The sequence below is a fragment of the Canis lupus genome, chromosome 1 (assembly GCF_048164855.1).
Source record: "Canis lupus baileyi chromosome 1, mCanLup2.hap1, whole genome shotgun sequence".
In the NCBI taxonomy this organism is placed as follows: Eukaryota; Metazoa; Chordata; class Mammalia; order Carnivora; family Canidae; genus Canis; species Canis lupus.
This window is the reverse complement of record NC_132838.1, coordinates 60,050,787-60,071,286: the sequence shown is the minus strand read 5'-3', so window position 1 is coordinate 60,071,286 and position 20,500 is coordinate 60,050,787. Positions and strand designations below refer to the sequence as shown.

The 20,500-nt window shown below is 36.4% G+C and overlaps 1 protein-coding gene across 1 annotated transcript in view; it reads left to right on the top strand.

Moving 5' to 3' along the window:
• Window positions 1-20,500, top strand: part of MAN1A1 (mannosidase alpha class 1A member 1) — a 166,628-nt gene that overhangs the window by 97,418 nt on the left and 48,710 nt on the right. The window contains exon 5 of the mRNA XM_072832001.1: window positions 203-297. Coding sequence (XP_072688102.1) covers window positions 203-297 — 95 coding nt within the window. The remainder of the gene's footprint in view (window positions 1-202; window positions 298-20,500) is intronic.

Below are 20,500 nucleotides of genomic sequence, written 5' to 3'. Positions count from 1 at the left end.
ACCAAGATTAGTAATAAATTCCCCACAGCATGATGGCCCTTGGACCATTCTTGCTTTGCTAGGTAATTCTGTTAATTTGAGAAACTTGTATTTTTTCACATAAAGAAAATTTTAAAGTAGAAAAGTGCTAAATGTGCGATGATAGTAGAGCACTTTTTGTTTTGCTTACAACAGCAGCTTATGTAATTGTTTAACTTTTCAGATATTTCGAAAGAAAGCAGTGGAACTTGGGGTGAAATTGTTACCTGCATTTCATACTCCATCTGGAATACCTTGGGCATTGCTGAATATAAAAAGGTAAAACTCTTCATTTTAACAACATATATTTTTTTTAAGTTGGAACATGCAATACCGTGATTTAACTGAATGGATAATTACTTGTATGATGTCAATGACTGATACCACTGGCAGTGGAAGCTATTAGTTTTCCAGTGCTCCTTGGCCTTACGGGGGTCCCTGTCACAAGATGGCATGACCCCACAGGGTCATCCAAGCCAAACATGATTTGAGATCTTTGTTATTTCATGGTGATAGTACATTTCGTTTCTCTATAGATACCAAGAGCATCCCTTCATCTTTAAAATTGTCCAAAGCATTTAACTTCCAAAGAGTCCATCCAGTTCCTAAGAGCACTTACTTCAGTTAGGCCTCTGGCAGAGTAATTGCAGAGCTTAGAGCCTTGGACTGATCAGATCTCCCCTGTAAGGGGTGACAAAAGGGGAGCACCTGGGGCTGCCCTGCCCACATCTGTAAAGGAGAGAAGGGAACTGCCCTGCCGACCCAGATTAGCCAGACCTGCTCATGCTTGGGTGGAGAATCTTGTTATGCTAAGTCCATGGGAATTTTGCTCTCAGAAAACCGGGATTAAACGGACTTTCTGGTACTTTCCCAAGGAGTAGTTTGAATTTTCACAATAGCTTCAACATTTTGTCAATCAACAGTTTTATCTTAAACTTCCTTCTTAACTCCTTCATCCCCATAAGTAATTCATTGCTTATGTAACTCTTTGTGGTGATGGTGATAATGATGATAACTATAGCTATTTTATCATCATGAAATATGAAGCTTTGTTTTAGGCTCTGGGCATGTATTGCGACATTCAATCCCACAATAACCCAATAAGGTCCATACTGTTGTTATCTCCATTTTACTAACGGAAACTAATAAGGAACTTGTGTTGCAGAGAAATTAAGTAACTTGCCCAACATCATACTGTCTGTTACTGGTAGAGATAAAATATGTGCTTAGACGTTTATACACACATTGATGCATAGGCACGAACGAAAGGGCTTCCTTGGTTTAGAAATGCCAAGAGGATGTACAGGGTGGTTTGGCAGGATTAATGCACGCTTATTCTTAATTATTTCTTTTAGTGACTTTCCTAAAATTAATCTTAAAAATCATGAAATTAATTATTTGGTTAATAAATCAGTTAAATGCCATGCTTTGTTTTCATTTGTAGGTTATGTATCTGTGCCTTGAAATCACCCTGTACCTGTGTATAAGTGTGTGTGTGCTCACCTGTGTGTGTAAGCGTGTGTGTGTTTGGGGCTGGGGTATTGTAGAGCAGTGAGACAGGGAGAGAACACACAGCTAGGCCATGTACTCTATTATATATTGTGATGTCTCAGGATCCATTTATCCCTTTAGGGGTCTTAGGGTTTTCTCTGTCACCTTGAGATCATAGCATCTGCTACAGGGACTTAAAGCAAGAGTGGGTATATGCTTGGCCTGGAGGCAGGATGGTGTTTGTTTGGAGGACCATGAGTTTTTTATTTAGCTCATATAGATCACCTATAATAACCTTCCATATCTTTGGACTTTGTATTTATAGATAGTATTCTGACCTAGAAACTAATCTCCATGAAATAAGACCTGGTTACAAAAACACTACACATTTAACACTTTTTTTTGTCCTATTTACCCTCTGAAAAAAATATGAGAATAATAATACATTGATTTCAATGATTATCAGGAGACCTGGTTCTAAATCCAGGTGTCTTTAGAGCAGTCATTTCAACCCTCCAGGATTATTTGTAAACGGAAGTTAGGCTACTTCGGTAGTTGTTTTGTGAACCTTTACAGGCTTATAGGCCCCTTTGAAATTCAGATGAAACATGGCTCTCTCTTCATAAAATGCACATTCCTGAGTACACATATTTTTACATAATTTCCAAAAGCAAACAGTACCATTGGAGCCCACCTAGAACCTAAGAACCCCAAGCTTAAAATTCTGGAGTGAATGATCACTCCAACCTTCTACTCTAAGATTCTGTGGAGCTAGTTCATAATGCTTCCTGGAAAGTATTGAAATTAAGTAAGTCCCAACTAAAACTTGCAGAGAGAGGTGTGCATCTACATCTTTGCAGAAGTTCAGCCAATTATTGTAGGGTGCTGATATCATTCAGTTAGTTCTAGCCTCTCTTAAGAAAAGCATAAGAAATTAGATTATTTTAAAGCCTATTTAATTTTACTTAGTGTTTATTTCTAACAGCCAAGATGATTTTCCTTCAGTTAAATCTATCCTTAGTGTAGAAAAATATGGAGACATTTTTCAGTACATGAAGAAATACTTCTAAAAACTATTAATCCTCTGTTGACTTTCATATCTATACCTCTTAGAAACTCATTAACTGGGGCATTATGCTTTTTTAATAAAACATTATTTTGAATATATAGTATCTTACATTAGATTTTTTTAATTTCGGGGATTACATTGGGATCCCTGGGTGGCGCAGCGGTTTGGCGCCTGCCTTTGGCCCAGGGCGTGATCCTGGAGACCCGGGATCAAATCCCACGTCGGGTTCCCGGTGCATGGAGCCTGCTTCTCCCTCTGCCTATGTCTCTGCCTCTCTCTCTCTCTCTCTCTCTCTCTCTCTCTCTGACTATCATAAATAAATAAAAATTAAAAAAAATTTTTTCGGGGATTGCAGGATAATTATATATGGTAAAAATGAATGTGCCATTTTATTTATGTATTCTCTAATATTTTCATGTCAAACAAGAGGAAATTAGGTGACCCTTTGACAGTTGATGGGAACACTTAAATTCTTCCTGGCGATCTGTATGAATTTTCTTTTTTTAATTTATTTATGATAGTCACACACAGAGAGAGAGAGAGAGAGAGAGAGGCAGAGACACAGGCAGAGGGAGAAGCAGGCTCCATGCACCGGGAGCCCGACATGGGATTCGATCCCGGGTCTCCAGGATCGTGCCCTGGGCCAAAGGCAGGCGCTAAACTGCTGCACCACCCAGGGATCCCTGTATGAATTTTTTGATCATACATTTTATCTATTCTCAATCCCATTTATGAAATAGCGGTAACTTACCCAAATGCAGAGAATAAGCCATGGCAAAATTAATAGTACGATTAATACACTAAAATGCCTTGTATCCCTTTGCCCAATCAAGTGTACTCATTGAATCCATTCTCCTTCCAGCTGTGAGGTTTGTTTATCATCTTAGAGAATATCCTCTAGGAGAAGAAGACAGAGTTTCATATTTATCTGCAATAACTACATTTCAGGATGTGCTGTTCCTGTCAGCTTGTACATATATGCTGTTTCCTCTGAATATCTATATTTTTACAGTATGGGCTAGAGGATAAAGGACAGCTGGCAGGGAACTTCTTTTCTAGTTTTTTAAAGACTGTCACCAGTAGAATTTTCAAAAGAGAGGAGAAAAAAATATGTCTGGCAAAAGCAGATTTTCTTAATTATCTTCTCAGAATAAGGGAGTGTCTGTGGAATGATGCCCACAAGAAAAAAGTGCTTGAGGATGCTTTTTAGAAGAGCTACATACTCACTGTTGACTGGCTTTGAGAATTTGGGCAATAATTAAAATGGGAGAGGTATAGAATATGCTGTCTGTAATATCATAGTCGTCTTCTCTCTCAATTCTGAAAATATGGATGCTGTCCTTTGCCAACACCTATATGTTAACAAAAAAAAATGTGAACATGTTGGTGTTATCCATTCTCATCCCTCTAGTATTCAGATCATTGCCTGAAGATAATTGGTTTCTTTACCTTCTCTTTGTAAGAAATAAACATTTATTTTAGTCGCTGCTGTGATGAAGTTTCCATGCTAGGTCCTGGGAAGATTTTCCTGTTTCTCTTCACTTTATTTAAAAAGATAACAGACATGGTCTTTCCCTCAGGGTATTCAGAGCCTGGTTGGTAAAGCACAATATATATTTTATATGTTACTATATTATACACTCATGTAATTGACAAACGTAAGATTGTGCCAAGGAGAGATACTAAGTCCTCACTGAGTTGAGTTTAAAGCAAGCAGTTAGTTTGAATTGGGGAGGTTGATGCATTTGGAGCCAAAACACCAATAAGCCAAATTGGATTTCAGCATTTGTACAAACTGAGAAGAGCAGAACTTCTAAATTATTTACTCATATTCTACCTTAGGAATTCTGTCCCAAAATCTGTTCAGGAAAAAAAAAAAGTAATTATCTCTTTTGCTACATCTGTAATAATTCTTAGTTTCATAGCTGCTATATTTAAGTTGTAAAGTTAATCGGAATTGTGACTTAGTGGTAATTTGAACAGATACCTAGTGTTATTATACACAGGACCTGTTTGGACCAACATACTGGCTTCACCAGTACAATAGTAGAATGAAGATACAGGAGTTTATATCACACCTCTGCTAAAAGGAAAGCGTTGCCTTTTCAGTAGATTAGATTTTTGGTAGAACTCAATTTCTCTAATGTGAAAAATGTCAAAATTTGATGTCTGATTTTATTATTACCGTGAACAGGAGGCCCTCTGCATTCTTTTCCTCTACCCTACAGAAGAAAAATCGCCTCTTTGGTTTGTGAAATCAGGCATTTCACCATTTCCATATTCCTAGGTGTAAGTCAAGCGTAGGTAGAGTAAACTTATTAAATTTGGGGGTTTTCTCCAGTGTGTTCTTAATTTAAAATAATATAGCTAATGTTCCCATTATTCATTTCTATCACAGGGCATGCAGTCTAGGCATTCCTAATAATTATTCTGTCTTTCTTGATAAATGAGTTACTTTTAGCTATATACTATTTTATCACTTGTTTCTCTCTTGGTGGATTTTTCTAAAAACTGACACTCGCAACACTTGCCTGGTGGTTATATTAGGTTGGTGGAATGTCTACAGTGTGCGCTTTTGTGGCGCACATCAAGGAATGTGCTGGGAAATGACTGATCTCCTTTCCAGCTCTCATTAGGCAGCAAGGTGATGAATGAGCAGAACTCTCTCACCTGTTTTTATTTCCTGCTTTGTAAAGCCTTATTTACTGACTACTCTAATTACCAACACAAATGCATACTCTATCATTAGTTACATTGCAATTTGTATTATTATTATAATTAAATTGCAAATTGCTTTACTTTAACTGAAATGGGACCTTAATTAAGAATAGTACATAGCTTAATGTTTTCTAATAGTGAAAGATTATCCTGTGTGATGCACGTGTACCATGTATATTGTAACAAAAGGCGGTAGCCCCTTTATTGCATTCTATTTTGGTGGGGTAAAGTGCTTAAATATTGATTGTAGTTGGTTTTAATAGACACAGACTATGAAAGACGGTCTAATTAGACCAAATATCTTCTAAAATATTTTCCATACATCTCCCTGTGTTTTATTTTGGACAGTTGAAATATGGATGTCCACATTATTAAATTTATAAAAGCAGAATACGGTTTCATACTTCAACATCATAAGAATAATATTTTTTAAAAAATCAAGAAACACATTTTTAGCATGAGTATGACAAACTTATATTTAAGGATTTGCTAATATTCTGAAGCAAAATAGCAATTATGCTAAAAAAGGTTCTGCAGAAGTGATACAGCCTGAGTGTAAAATCAGAGTTGTGTCTTATTCTCTTTTATTTATATGTTTTATGGATCTATTAAGAATTCAAAGAGGAGTCCAGCCAACTTTAGGAAAGAAAGAAGTTCTGGTCTTTCTAAGCATCTTAAGCTAACCTCCTCTGTGTCTTTATTTTTTCTGATTGAATGTTTTATTAAATTGGACTTCCCTCTTTTATCTATTTTAATTCTTTTGGCCATTTGTACTTTTTTGGAAATAGTAGTAACCATATCTTAAGGTTTTAATACTGACATGTACAAAGTAATTAATAGGAGACATTAGAATATTAGTACCATAGTTAAAGCTGCTATTTATTAATATTGTCGATATAGCTCTTGGTCTTGGATTATTCATTAAACTGAGTTTGTCTTCTCATAAATTAAATTAAAATAATGGCAATTATCATACTTATTCTGATGACCTCATAAAGCTTTCGTGAAAATCTAATGAATTAATTGCAAGAAGAGATTTATCATTTTAAAGTGATAAGAAATAAAGGTAAATTGAAATTATTATTAATTTATGGTCTTGTTCTCAGTTTTCATTATAAAATTATTTCATTATAAAATTATATATCATTATATATATATACACACACACACACATATGATAATATATAGCTAAAACTAATTTGGTTTTGATGCCTCTTTAAGACAGTATGACAGCCATTCAATCTTTCTAACCCATTCTCAAGTCCCATTTTCCAGGTCAGGAAGAGAGATGGTATTGGTAGAACCAGCTGGGAGTATGGAGAGAATGTCTCCATGTAGTACAGGATTCTGGTAGCTCCATACTGTATTTCCTTAAGGACTTATTATTTTTTTAGATAATTTTGGAATTCGCCTGTAGGACCAAAACTCATTTTTCTAAAATTGTACTTATTGGTGAATTATCTCCTCTAGAAATAAGAACTGCTCCATCCATAAGATTTAAGAAGAGTGTGAGGCAATAAAATGCAATGTTCTTTTGACAAGTCCCACATATTAATTAGTATTCTATTAATATGGCACAAACCTTGTCTGTGAAAATATGTATGTATTCTTGCTGTAAACATCCACACAGCCCTCTTTCCTAATTCTTAAGCTGCCCAACTTGTGTTGAGAGCCCAACTGCTGTGGTTACCTTCTATCAATGATTCTCAGCCTTTCCAGTGCTTGAGAATAACTAGGGCATTTAAAAGTATATATTATTGCTGCCTCCCTCTCTACCAGTCTGTTTCATTTGGCTTGGAATGAGGTCCTGGCATTTTTCAAGCCTTCCTCAGCCATTCCAATATTCCGCTGGGGTTGAGAATCACTGCTTTAAGTCTAGTATATATGTATATCCTGAGGATTCCAGCTTCATTCCTCTTCTCACTTAACTTTGAAAACACTTCTCTGTCCATTGATGGTCAATTTAACATTGAAATATAGAAATATTAGAAAATTGGTTTGAAAATATCCAGCGTTAATAGAACAATAGTTCTCAAATTTTAGAGTATGTAAGAATTGCCTAGAGGGTTTCTTAAAAACACATATAGCTGGACTCCACCCACAGAGTTTCTGTGGACAGGTTTTTGGTAAAGGCTCAATAATTTGCATTCCTCATGGGATCCCAGCCAATGCAGAAGCGAATGCTTCAACCACACTTTAAGAACCATTGTAATATAAGAAATGAGCCGTCAGAGCTATTTAGATTCTTAAATCTCAGAGCTGCTCAGTGAAGCCCCCAATTCCAAACATCCTTTGGGGGGGTGGGGTGAGGAGTGTGGGGGTTTCTGTTTCTATGACTAGTTTACTTTTGTTATTACCCAACACTTTCACTTAACTCTAAGCAGTTTGTTGCTGCTTCTGAAAAGCCGCTAATTCCAGACAATTACCCAAAAAGAATTTACATGTTCCTTTTTCCCATGTACTCTTAATTTTTTTTTAAACCGATAAGACTAGAAAGCAAATGTTGGTGCATTTTAGCATAGAGGGAGGAAAAAAGGCATTTTTAATTAAGGACTTCGGGGTAACTTAGAAAGGAGAATCATTTCTGTAAAGTCATGCCATGGCTCAGGCAAAGCAACTTTATTTTAAGCAGCTGGTGACCTGCCCCTGTACCTGAGGGCGTTCCAGAGCTAAAGAGGCTGTGATCATCTTCCCAGAGGAAGGGGGCGGGGAACCTAGGCTTCTTCTGGATCATTTAATTCTCTCACCAAGCTTCATATCACTACATCTATGCCAGGCACTCAGTAGCTTGACCAAACTAAAGGCTTTTATTTATTCCAAGTGGACAATAAAGGTAGCAGTGCTTAATTTAAATGTCCTTTGTGTATATCCTCCTTTTTTGAGACTTAAGAGACAAGCAGTTCTGAACAAAGGATGCTTTGCTATTTCTTAGTCATTGTGAGGCAGTAAGAATTTGAAGAACCTAAAGGTACCTGAACTGTTCCATTTCTTCCCACTCCCCTGGCTGTAATTGAAGTTAATACCCAGGTAAATGAGATTTTCCATGTCTTTTATTCCCTGGAGGAGGAAGCAGACCACATCTGTCTTTGAACACAGGCTTTCACAGTCCTCATTACTTCTCTACACCACCCCACCCTCTTGCTTCATGAATGCCCATCTGCCACAGATCACTTCAGTTGTGCTTCTGGTAGGGAATGGGAGAAAATTGACATGTGAATGGAATAAAGCGGCTAATGTTCTATTCAACCATGGATTAGATGCTGAAATTTTTTTTTTCTGTATTTCCTTAAGGACCTACAGTTAAGGTTAAATTACAGCATATGAGTAATTAAAGTGCAGAAATTTATCAAAGGTGATGTGTAGGCAATTGAAAGACAATCTATCCCAAGAGGGCTCCTTAAATCTCTTTAAAAATGACTTGTGGTATGTGGGAAGTCTGTTAAGAGGCCTTCCTCACTTTTCAGTTTTTGGCAGATAGATCCTTAATACAAAATCCATGAGACTGGTTGTTAAATATGACCACTGCTTTCCCCACAGCATTCCCACTGTTTAAGCAGTTAACTCACCAGGGCAATTTTAAGGACAATTATAGTTATTTGAATGCAACAAACTCAGTGGCTTTCATCTCAAGTTTTTCAAAGGCGCAGAACTAGTATTTTACAGATTCGGCTTTGTTTGCTATATTCACACAATCGGTGGCAAATCAGACTTGGCAATTTGAAATGTATTCGGTGTCCAGGACTTAAATTAGGAACAAGTCAGAACACATAATTCATACAATGACTTTACAGGTCAGCAGTGGAATAATCTTTTCAAGGAGCTTGCTATCCTGGGTTTTTAATGAAGCAGCAATCAATTTTTCCTGTGATTAATCTCAAGACCAGGCTCATGTTTTTAGTGTGGGGCAAACCTTTCAAATATCTAATTAATAAAGTTTAATCTAAAAGTTTATGAAATCGTTTGATTAGATGTTTGGAAATCAGCCTAGGTATCAAAGCACTTTCTCAGCCCTTATTATTGTTAATCACTATAAATATTCAATGAACTACTTTGAATCTTTGGGAATTGGAAGATCAATATAAAGTATTTATACTACAGCCAATAGTTTTTAAAGGCTTTATAATCTCTGTGGGTACATTAACCACTCCATGTTTCCTGCTCATGCAGTAATAGTTGTAGTTGATCTGTTCTAAAAATGGGATGAACAATAATTGATTACAGTCTTTTATTAACTAGAAAAAATGATGGAGCAATAATAAGAATTAATTGTAATTTACTAATTTGGAAATTAATGTGCAGCTGGGCATGAGTACAGGCAATGCAATTTGGTGATTTAGCAATCATGACAAACTATCTTCATCTCTAAGGTAGAGAGCTGCTGGCTTTCCTTTATTTGATTTTTAGTAACAGACCTAGTTTTGGGAAGACTTTATATGAATGCTCATGTTGCCCTTTTATCCTGGAAATGTCAATTGAAGTTTAGCATTATTAATTAGATCTTACCTTCCCTCTTTGTCATGTCATGCTATAGTTTTTATGGAACATTTGTACAAAACAGTGATTACTGGTAATTGACCTGCATATGTTGAATAATCTTAAGATGCTACTGAGAGTTTAATGTACCTTGTAAATTGAGAGGCTTCCAATTAAGTCAAGTTCTTAAGATAATCACTTTCAAAACTAATCAAGTAATAGGACATTAGTAAAGCTCTTATTGACTTAATTGTGACAAATTAATAAACAGATCCAGTGCAATTACTATAATGGTCCTATCAGTGAAAACTTTTCCAAAATTTGAACATAAATCTATCCTACCCTCTGGAAGTACAATAAAAGTTACATAAACCATTTTAAAGGTGGGTATCATTCTTAATAACTGTGTGTGAGTACATCGTACAAATCCCTTGGATTTGTTGTGTTTCTTTCTTTTTAAGTATGACTACATTTATTTCAAAGGTCAGTGAATCTACTTGCTAAACTCTTAAAGCATATTTTATAAGAGATCTTCTGTATGCCATGGACAAAATGATTCAAACACATTTTTGGGTTCTCTCATCTCTGTTTTTCTATGCCTGTGACCTGGAGGTTGGTGCCCTCTCTCCTCAGACTACAGAATGTCCTGTCCCACTCTTGGTCCCAAAGAGCTGTCAGCATAGTGCCTTTTTATACCTCATAGACACTCTGCAAATGGGCTTTGGGAAATAAATGAATTATGAATTACAGATTTGCCATAATTTTTTAATATCTGACAGTGCCAATTTCTATCACTTTGCTGATTATGTTAAAGAAAATGGCAGCAGGAAGAACAAGAATATAAGTCCTGCTTTCACTACCTTAAAAACAGTATGACAAACATAAATATTTCTCAAAACACATCAAACCATGCGTTTAAGATGCTGTGTTTTACAGATAGAATTCTATTAAAAATTAACATGATCACATCTCTTCTTTGGTTTTCTCATTTGTTGAAGTGGGACTAATAAATTGTATCAATTTTATCGGGGTAATGTCTGTGACAGAACCCTGAAATTCAAAAAGCCTAGTCTTTTAGATCCAAAAGACACTGGAATTTCAGGATCCTGAAATCATCATGGCAGCTCTCCATACCGTCCATCCCTACCACCTGTGTTAAAATTAGACTTCACAAAAGAGGGGATTTTCATGTAAAGAAGTGTGCACACACGCACGCATGTATGTGTATATGTGTGTGATAGGTATACACACATCTGTGATTCTAACAAGCCTCCCATGTACTCAGTTTATAACTCATAGGCTTCCTCAAGGGAAGCATTGTAGGATCCTCATAGCAATTGTCCTCATCTGGAAAGACAAAGGGAAATAAAGTACACAATTGAACTGCCCAGCTGAAGAAGGGTTATTTTTAAACTATTGGAATAAACTAAAGTAAGGACTGCAATAAGGACTAAAATTGTGGTGATTTCATTAATTGTGAGGCATTAAAATTGTGGGTCTTGAAAATTTTATGTTAACACTGTACAAAGGCAGCACTTTTAGCCACTGATTTACATGTAATTACTGTAGCTAGCCACACAAAGGAATTTGCACCCCACTATTCTATCAGGACCATAAGCTCATGGTTTTTAAGTTTTTTTGCCCTCTTATCAGTAAAATACTTTTGAGCACTTACTCTAGAACATGCACTTTTATTTGTAAATTATATATACATATACCACTGTATTAATATGTGCTATGCATTTAAAAACACTCAAAAGTAAATTTGTAAAGGATAAGAAACAGATGAGGAAAGGAAATATTTTATTAGGAATAAATAATAATTTTAATCAGAGCGGTGTGTGTTTTTTTTAATTTTTTATTTTTTTTAGTGTAAGGCTTGTGATACAATAAGTAGTAGTCAAAGGTCTTATTCTGCATTACTACATATTTCAAAATTTGATTCTGATGCTGCCCAGAAAAGATTACGAAGTTGTGTTAGTGAGAGAAGAGTGGTACTGGCTGACCTTCCTAAACGTGATGTTTGTTTTAAATCCCATCCTTTGATTATGCAAAGAATATTCTTGTAATTCTATCAGAAAATGTCAGTCTTTCCTGATACCATCCTTTGTTCTTGCAAACGAATAGAAAGATAGAAAAACCTCTGGAACTCTTCCTTTAGATTTTAAAGCAGAATAGAAACTTTCATTCTCACGATACAGATATGAGTTGTAATATGATCCACTTTCATAAATATTTTTATAAATGTCCAGTTTCTAAATGATCTTTCCTTAGAGTTCTTTACAAATTCAGATTCTTTTTCCATGTTAAACTGTTACATTTTTTTTTTCAAGTTGTAGATTAAGTGTGTTGTTTTCTTCCTGTTTCTTCTCTTCCTCCTCTCTCTCCTCCTAACTTGTAGGGTAGCATACTACGGACAACCACCTGTCCCAGAAAACTTCAGCAAATAAAGACACTTTTCTTTTTCTGAAATAGCAACTCTTGACTAAATACTTTGCCTCAAGACAATGAGAAAATCTCTGTTGCAAAATATTTTCATGGTCACTGTCCATCTCTTTACAAAATACTGTAATACCACAATTACTCTACTGCGAAAGGTCTTGGGTTTTAAAATTAACTGTATCAATGACATTCTATAGCTCATAAACCACAACATATCAAAAGTCACTGACAGCTGTAGAACAAGTGAGGTCCCCTGCTGACCTCTGCTCACTGTGTAATCTCTGCAGGAACATCGTGGGAGTATCTTGTATGAAGCCTTTTACATAAGCACTAAGGGAGGGGAGCGTGAATATCTGAATATTTAATTTGATAAAGCCTTCTTTTTTTCCTTCCAGATAAAAAATTTAGGAATAGCAGCTTTGATAGTTTCTTCCTGCACTCTAATTAAGAGTCTTGCATTCTGCTTCAAAGGCTGCTGCCATAAACAATAAATATCCAAATGTCATTTACCTTTGTCAAGCCCAGACCAATGTCTTATCACTTGGCAGTTTATAATGGGCATATTGTCTCGTTATATTAAGTGGACTTTGATCCTGTTTAGATTACTCTTGAGAATATTTTTTAAATTGGTTTCAAGGGAAGTTCTAAATTACTTTTAACCAGCTCTAAATATTATAAGACTAAATAATCTTGTGGCACACTCTCTGTTATTTGTATTAATTTTCTCCACTTTAAAATGGGTCAGCTGCAGAGGCATGCCTGAAAAGATCATCAATTAGATCAAGAAATTTTCTAAGGTGAATTATTGGTTTTAATATGAAATATATCAGAAAGTGCTTGAAGACATTAATATTTAATATTGATTGGGTAAACACTAAAATGGCTGCAGGTATCCATCTATCCTGGAAGTGTGATATTTTTTTAAATGAACAGCATATTTTGTGCAAGTATGCAAAGTTTTTGCTAGATTCGAAGGGTTTCAAGTTACAGAATTGGCTAATCTGAGTTTCTGAGGCCTATGACTAAGAGTAATTATTTCATATTTATATTTGAAAATGAGATTTCAAAAACTGGAATTTGTAGAGTAAGTGTTGGCTCTATATAGAATTTATAAAGATAATAGGTTTACTTTTTGAGTTTTTCTAAAGACAGTAAAACCTAGGTCTCTTTTCAAACAAAAGGTGCTGCAAAATTTATTTATTCTTATGTTTATCCTAAAGGAAAAGGGTGTAAAAGGAAGGAGATGGGAAGCAAGAGGAATTATGAGTGTATAAGCTATAGGCAGCCAGACAGCTCATATTAATGCCTTATGTGTCTGCCATTCTCTGTAGTCTATGAAGTTCCAAATATATGTGTATTTTTAAAGTTTCATTAATTTGATTGAATCTAATCTGGCACAGACATAAATATCCAATTCTGTAATTTGAATTCCCTTTTGAAATCATTTGGAACTATTTGAACTACATATATATATTTTTTTTTAATTTAAAAGCATATATATCTACTTGGTACCTGGTAGAAAGACAGAGGGAGATGTCTAGGTATTTTACTGCCCCTATAGGCTAGTATGGTGCTTCTCTGTTTGTACTCTATTGATGACGATGAAACAATTCCAAGTTGTTGTTTTTTTAAGGGATTAATTTTTTTTATTGGAGTCCAATTTGCCAACATTTAGCATAACACCCAGTGCTCATCCTGCCAAGTGCCCTCCTCAGTGCCTGTCACCCAGTCACCCCAACCCCCCGCCCACCTCCTGTTCTACTACCCCTTGTTCATTTCCCAGAGTTAGGTGTCTCTCATGTTTTGTCACCCTCACTGATATTTTCACTCATATTCTCTCCTTTTCCTTTATTCCCTTTCACTAATTTTTATATTCCCCAAATGAATGAGACCATATAGAGTTTGTCCTTCTCCGATTGACTTACTTCACTCAGCATAATACCCTCCAGTTCCATACATGTCGAAGCAAATGGGGGGGGGGGGTAATTTGTCATTTATAATGGCTGAGTAATATTCCATTATGTACATAGACCACATCTTCTTTATCCATTCATCTTTCGATGGACACCGAGGCTCCTTCCACAGTTTGGCTATTGTGGACATTGCTGCTATAAACATCGAGCACCTCCAGGTTATTAAAAAAGTTTTCAGTGAGTCTGGTTGAATTCTCCATACCTTCCAGAACTGAATTTCACCAGTAATTCTAGGGTTTGATATATCTACAAGAATTTTATGTTAAGCTCGCTTCCACTAAAGATAAAAAGAAATATAAGGAAATAGAATCCTTTCTAAAGAGTGAACAATGGGAAATTATATGCATAGCATCTTTGTTATCTGGATATAAAAGGTGGGATTATGGAAATCTCCCCTTCATCTTCTCTTCTAGAATAAAGAACCTGAATTCTTTCAAACCTTTTTTGATAGAACCAATTTTTCTTCCTTCCTGCCACCTTAGTGATTCTTCTTCTACTTCTGTCCTTTCTCCCCATCTTTGTGATAACATGGCCAAAATTGGAGACTGGACCCAATAAGAGTCTTAGTAGGTCTATATGAGGCTCTCTTTGAAACCCTTTTCGTGCAGGCAGGTCCAGAGTCCCCCTAGATTTTAAAAGGCAATACCCACCCCTTCATACATCACTTATACTCCTGAATGTACCCCCTGTCCTTCTTCCAGGAGCTGGTTTTGGGGCCCCTTCTCCTCCCTGGCCCCTCCATCATTTTTGTTTCTTGCCAATTCTTCATCTATAATGTTTCGCTTCAATTCTGTTCTCTATTTATTTCTGGTCCTGTCTTCCTTCTCTTCCACTCAGGCCCTTATCACTCATTTCAACCATTGCCATAACCTTTAACGGATCTTCCTACTGCCAGTTTCCCAAGACGTCTTTCAAAGTTCTGCACTGTGGAAGTGTTTTTTACATGGAAACTTTATCATCTCACTTCCTTGTGTCTTCTTCTTTCATGGTGACTCATTACCTTTAAAAAAAAAAATCAAAATTAGTCAGGCAAAAAGATGGCTCTGTATTTCTGTTGTACAGAGCTGTATAATTTCTCAGTTATGTCATGGTTTCTCTTTCCTCCTTGCATTTATATTATTTCTGGCTGGAACAAGATCGCCTCTCTCCCATCCCCTTCAAGACATGGCATAGCCAGCACCACTCCCAGGAACCTTTCCTACTTCCCCTGCATCTGCGGTCCTTCCCTGGTTGCTCATCGAGGGGCCTCCCTTATCTCAATCCTCCCAGGCTGGGAATGCTCTTGCAGGGACAAATGAGCGGCAAGTGTCCAGGTCCTTCTTTAGGGCATAGATGAAGAGGCCTCCCCAAAATGCTGAAAAACATAGTTACCTTTAGCCATCTGTAAAGGCTGTGGCTACAAGCAAGGCAAGGGTGCTAGGCACACATTTTGGTGTGATCCTGACGCCATGACACAGTTACACAAGGAGGAGCTGTTTCATTTCTGCCTTCTAGTCTTCACTGTCTGCACAAAGATAGGCGTAGGTCTATATGAGTGAATCAACATCTGAGGCTCTCTTTCAAACCCTTTACATGCAAGCACATCCAAAGTCCTTCTAGACTTTAAAAGGCAGTAGCCACCCTTTAATCCAGATCTCCAGCCCAGCCCTCACTACAGAATTTAATCCCAATATCCTACTGAGTGCCAGATAGCTCCTCAACTTCATTTGTCAAAAGTCATGTGCAGTATTTTAATCCCCAATTGAGTTTCCCTTCCAGACCTTTTGTTATACCAGTAACCTCAATTCAAACATCCTGAGGTCTTTAAATACTTCTCCCTGACAGCTAGTCTGTCATCAGATCCTATCTATTTCATCTCCATAGTATTTTTGACACCTCTCACAGCCAAGCTTCTTTCCCATTCTCATTTATCACCCAGTCCTAGATCCCCCTTTGGTTCTGTTCTGAGCTAGAACAGTAGCTTTGGAAATAGTCTCCCTGCTGCCAATTTCTCTCCCCTCCAATTCCACTGTATTTATATAGATATATAGTTGTGAGATATATAGAGAGAGTTATCTCAAAACATATCATCCTTCTGCTCTCCACACATTCTCCCTTTAGTCTAGAATCTTTTTTTTTTTTTTTAAGATTTCATTTATTTATTTTTGAGAAAGAGAATGGTGGGGGGGCGGGTCAGAGAGAAAAGCAGACTCCCTACTGAGCAGGCCTGATGTGGGACTCGATCCCAGGACTCTGGGATCATGACCTGAGCCGAAGGCAGACACTTAACTGCCTGAGTCACCCAGGTACCCCAGTCTCAAATCTTTAATAGCTTTACCAAAGCTCTAGTGGTTTTCTTCAAATTGGCACTGTGCATTCAAACCCCCGTGTTCAGGTATATAGAGCCCCTTGGCCTAGGCAGACCCTTTAACTGCCAAAAAATACCTGCTACTTTTGAAGGTCGAATTATACTACTTATTCTCAAAGATTTCTTCAATCTCTTTCACTCTACCTTGTTCCTTCCCCACCCTGGACAAGTTTAATCATCTTCCTTTCCTTGTTCTTCTGGCACTTTGTTTACCTACAGATAAGACCTATTCCATTAAGTTGTGGGATTTCAAAAAGTTCTGTGTAACTGAGTGTTGAATCCATGGAGATAAAAACTTCTGGGTGAATTAAAAAGTAATATGATCAGGGCACCTGGGTGGCTCCGTTGGCTAAACATCTGCCTTCAGCTCAGGTCATGATCACAGGGTCCTGGGATCGACCCCCCCTGAATCGGGCTTACTGCTCAGCAGGGAGTCTGCTTCTCCCTCTGCCTCTGCCCTTTCCCCTGCTTGCACGCGCGCTCTCTCTCGCTCTCTCTCTCTCTCAAATGAATAAAGAAAATCTTTTTTTTTAAAGTATATCAATTATTTTTCCCCTACAACAAAAAAACTGTGCATTGCAGTATAACTGGAAAAAGTACTTTGTTGGTAAATCTCTATTCTGTAAATATGTGTTAATTATTTAGTGAAAATAATGTGTCTTTTTATAAATCGGTATTTCACTATTTGCTTTCTTTTCTGTTTTACATAGCTAGATAAGAGACTAAGGCTTCCCCATAACCTAAACCTTAAAATCTGATGGTCCAAGTCCTGTGATTTGTCTAAATACTGTCTAGAGTCTCTTATTCTGGCATGATAAGAAAACAAGACTTATAAACATATGAATCGTAAGAAAGATTTAAATTACATTTTGATACTCTAAGGGATGGAAGAGGATGTTCTGTTCAGGTAGGCTGATTTTCAAAGTAGAGATAGCATTTGGGGAAACATTCTTCATAATTTTCTCATATGAAAGCATTGTAATTAGAGGATGAGGGGGAAAGTAAGTCCGATTAAGAGTGTATACACATGATCTTTATAGTCCAGTGTGTCTGGAATGTTGAAAGTGGACTATCACAGTGCCATGTGGCAAATCTTAATGTGCCATTAATCCCTGACCTGCTGCCCAGACAGTGGCCCAGCAGGGCAGTGCTCTTCTCTTTGCCTTTTAAAATCTAGGTAAATACCTTTGTGTGAAGATTTTTAAAGATTCAGGATTATGGTTCTAACACTTGGGGAACTCTATCCAATCATAATCTATTTTCCTTAGCATTTTGATAAGCAGTTTCAAGGGTTAATGACAGGGTGAAAAAAGTTTCAGTAATTCTTTGGCAAGACAAAAAAGCAGCATGCTCAGGTATAGAGCAAGCATAGGATGGTATAATCAGTGGAAAGACCATGTAGTCCAAGATACATTCTTGCAATTATTACCTGAGGTCCAGTTTTACATTTTATGTCTATAACTGTAGTTGCTACAGTTATATTAAACTGAGATGAGCCCTGGCACAGAGAAGCTATTCAGGGAAAGTAGTTGGTTAGTTGGTAAGCTAGACCAGTGCTCTGATTAGGAGAAGCTGAGGAAACCAGCTCATTTATTAAAGGAACCTGTTCATTTAGTCAGCAAACATCAGATAGCCACCGTCCTCCTAAACACCTCCCTGTGCCAGGGGCAAAGGATAAACTGGTAAAAAACAAATCAACAAATACTTTACTCTCGTGGAATTTATAGTCTACGGGAGCAGACATTAATTAATCACAAAAATATACCAATATACCAAATTGCAGGGGAGTCACAGAAAACTCTCCTGAAAAAGTGATTTCAGACTGAGACCAAGCAGATGTATAGATGAGATCTAGGTAAAGAGAGAGTGGTCCATCCAGGCAGTAGGGCATATGGGAAATTCTGTGTCCAAAAAGAGAAGGGTGAGGGTAAGGCAAAGATGCATATTTGAATGTCAAGACTAGTTGGCTTTTCTCATTAAAAAAAATATGTTCTAGGAATCATTTAAAAATGTTTAAGAATTATTAATATACAGTTGACCCTTGAACAACACAGATTAGAATTGTGCAAGTCCACTTCTATGTAGACTTTTTTTGATAAATACAGTACTGTAAGTATGTTTTCTCTGATTTTCTTTATAATGTTTTCTCTAGCTTTGCTTTATTGTAAGAATACAGTATATAATACAAAAATATACAAAATATGTGTTAACCAATTCTTTATGTTATCAGTAAGGCTTCCAGTCAGCAGTTTAAGTTTTTGAGGAGTCAAAAGTTATACGAGGATTTTCAACTGACGGGAGGTTGGCATGCCTAACCACCACGTTGCTCAAGGGTCAGCTATATAATAAAGAAAACCATAAGTCAATATCACAATATCATGATATTTTTGGAGTGTGACCTTTTTTTTTTCTTTTGACCAAAGCTTTGTAAACACATGAAACAGCTATAGGGTTAAAATGAAATTAATCAAATTCTTCACTCTTGAACTAAAGATAAAACTTTCTTCAATGAAGTTATCAAGGAGGAAATATGCGGGGAAAGAATCAATAATTACCAGAAAGCTGTATTGCAAGGGTCTCTCTAAACTATGTCACTTTCACAAGTCTGATAAGTTTGATATTCCAACATTGCTTAAATTTCTATTGAATATGTTAAATGAAGAGCTAGAAAATCAAGCACTTTTTCTAGTCTCCTTTTTCACTCCAATACGTATTTTCAATATCTAGAAAAATTTTGGTTTTCTAAGGATTTAAAAGTGTATAGCAATGAATACTACAGGTGTATTTCTCTATAAGGACAAATTTTCTTATAATTTTAATGAATACATTTTAGTAAATATTATTTTAAACAAGTTTTAGTTTTTTCTGATTATAGAATTTTAATCTAGTGTAAAGACTTAATTCTCAGTTTTAAAGAGACACCAATGAAATACACTTTTGTGCCATTTTTTACTTTCATTGAGTTTATTGAGGTATAATTTACATGCAAAAATACATCAATTTTCAAGTTAAATTTCAGCAAATTTTGACAAACATAGACCATTTAACCATAGACCTATTATTTTAGCAGTGGTTAAATAATCAAGATCTACAACATTTCATCACTCACAAAACTTCCATGTGACCCTTGCAATCATTCACCCCCCTTCATCTGACCCCAGGCAATCACTGATATGTTGCTGTCACTATAAGTGAGTTTGGCCCTTCCTAGAATTTTATTCAAAGGGAATCATACAGTATGTGGTTTTATCTGACTAGTTTCTTTTGTACAGCATGGTGCTTGAGGCTCATTAATCTTATCCTGTGTATAATAGTTCATTCTTTTAAAAAATATTTATTTATTTATTCATAAGAGAGAGAGAGAGAGAGGCAGAGACATAGGCAGAGGGAGAAGCAGGCTCCATGCAGGGACCCTGATGCAGGACTCGATCCCAGGACTCCAGGATCACCACCTGAGCCAAAGGCAGATGTTCAACTGCTGAGCCACCCAGGCATCCCTAGTTTATTCTTTTTATTGCTGAGTAGTATTTCATCATATGGATGTACCATCACTTTTCCATTCTCTTGTTTATGAACATTTGTGTTATTTTCGATTTTTGGTGATCATGAATAAAGCTGCTTATGAAAGTTCATGTTCAAGTCTTTCTGTGAACATCTTATGTATTCCTTTCTCTTAGATTAATACTTAGAGGTAGAATTTTTGAAACTCACCAACTTTTTTCCTATCTTTTCAAAGATGTTTTATACAGCTTCAGAAGGTAAAGTATCTAACATGTCTTTTTTTTTTTTTTTTTTTTTTTTTTCTAACATGTCTTTGTTTTGTATTTTGTTTTGTCTTGTTGCTGTTCAGGGTAATAAAGATAATATCCCCTTCTGGAGCAATAGTTGGGCAACTTTGTCAGCAGTTCCTTTAAAAGATTAAGGTTTCCTCAACTATAATGCAAACCAGCTACCTGTGCAGTGTCTACA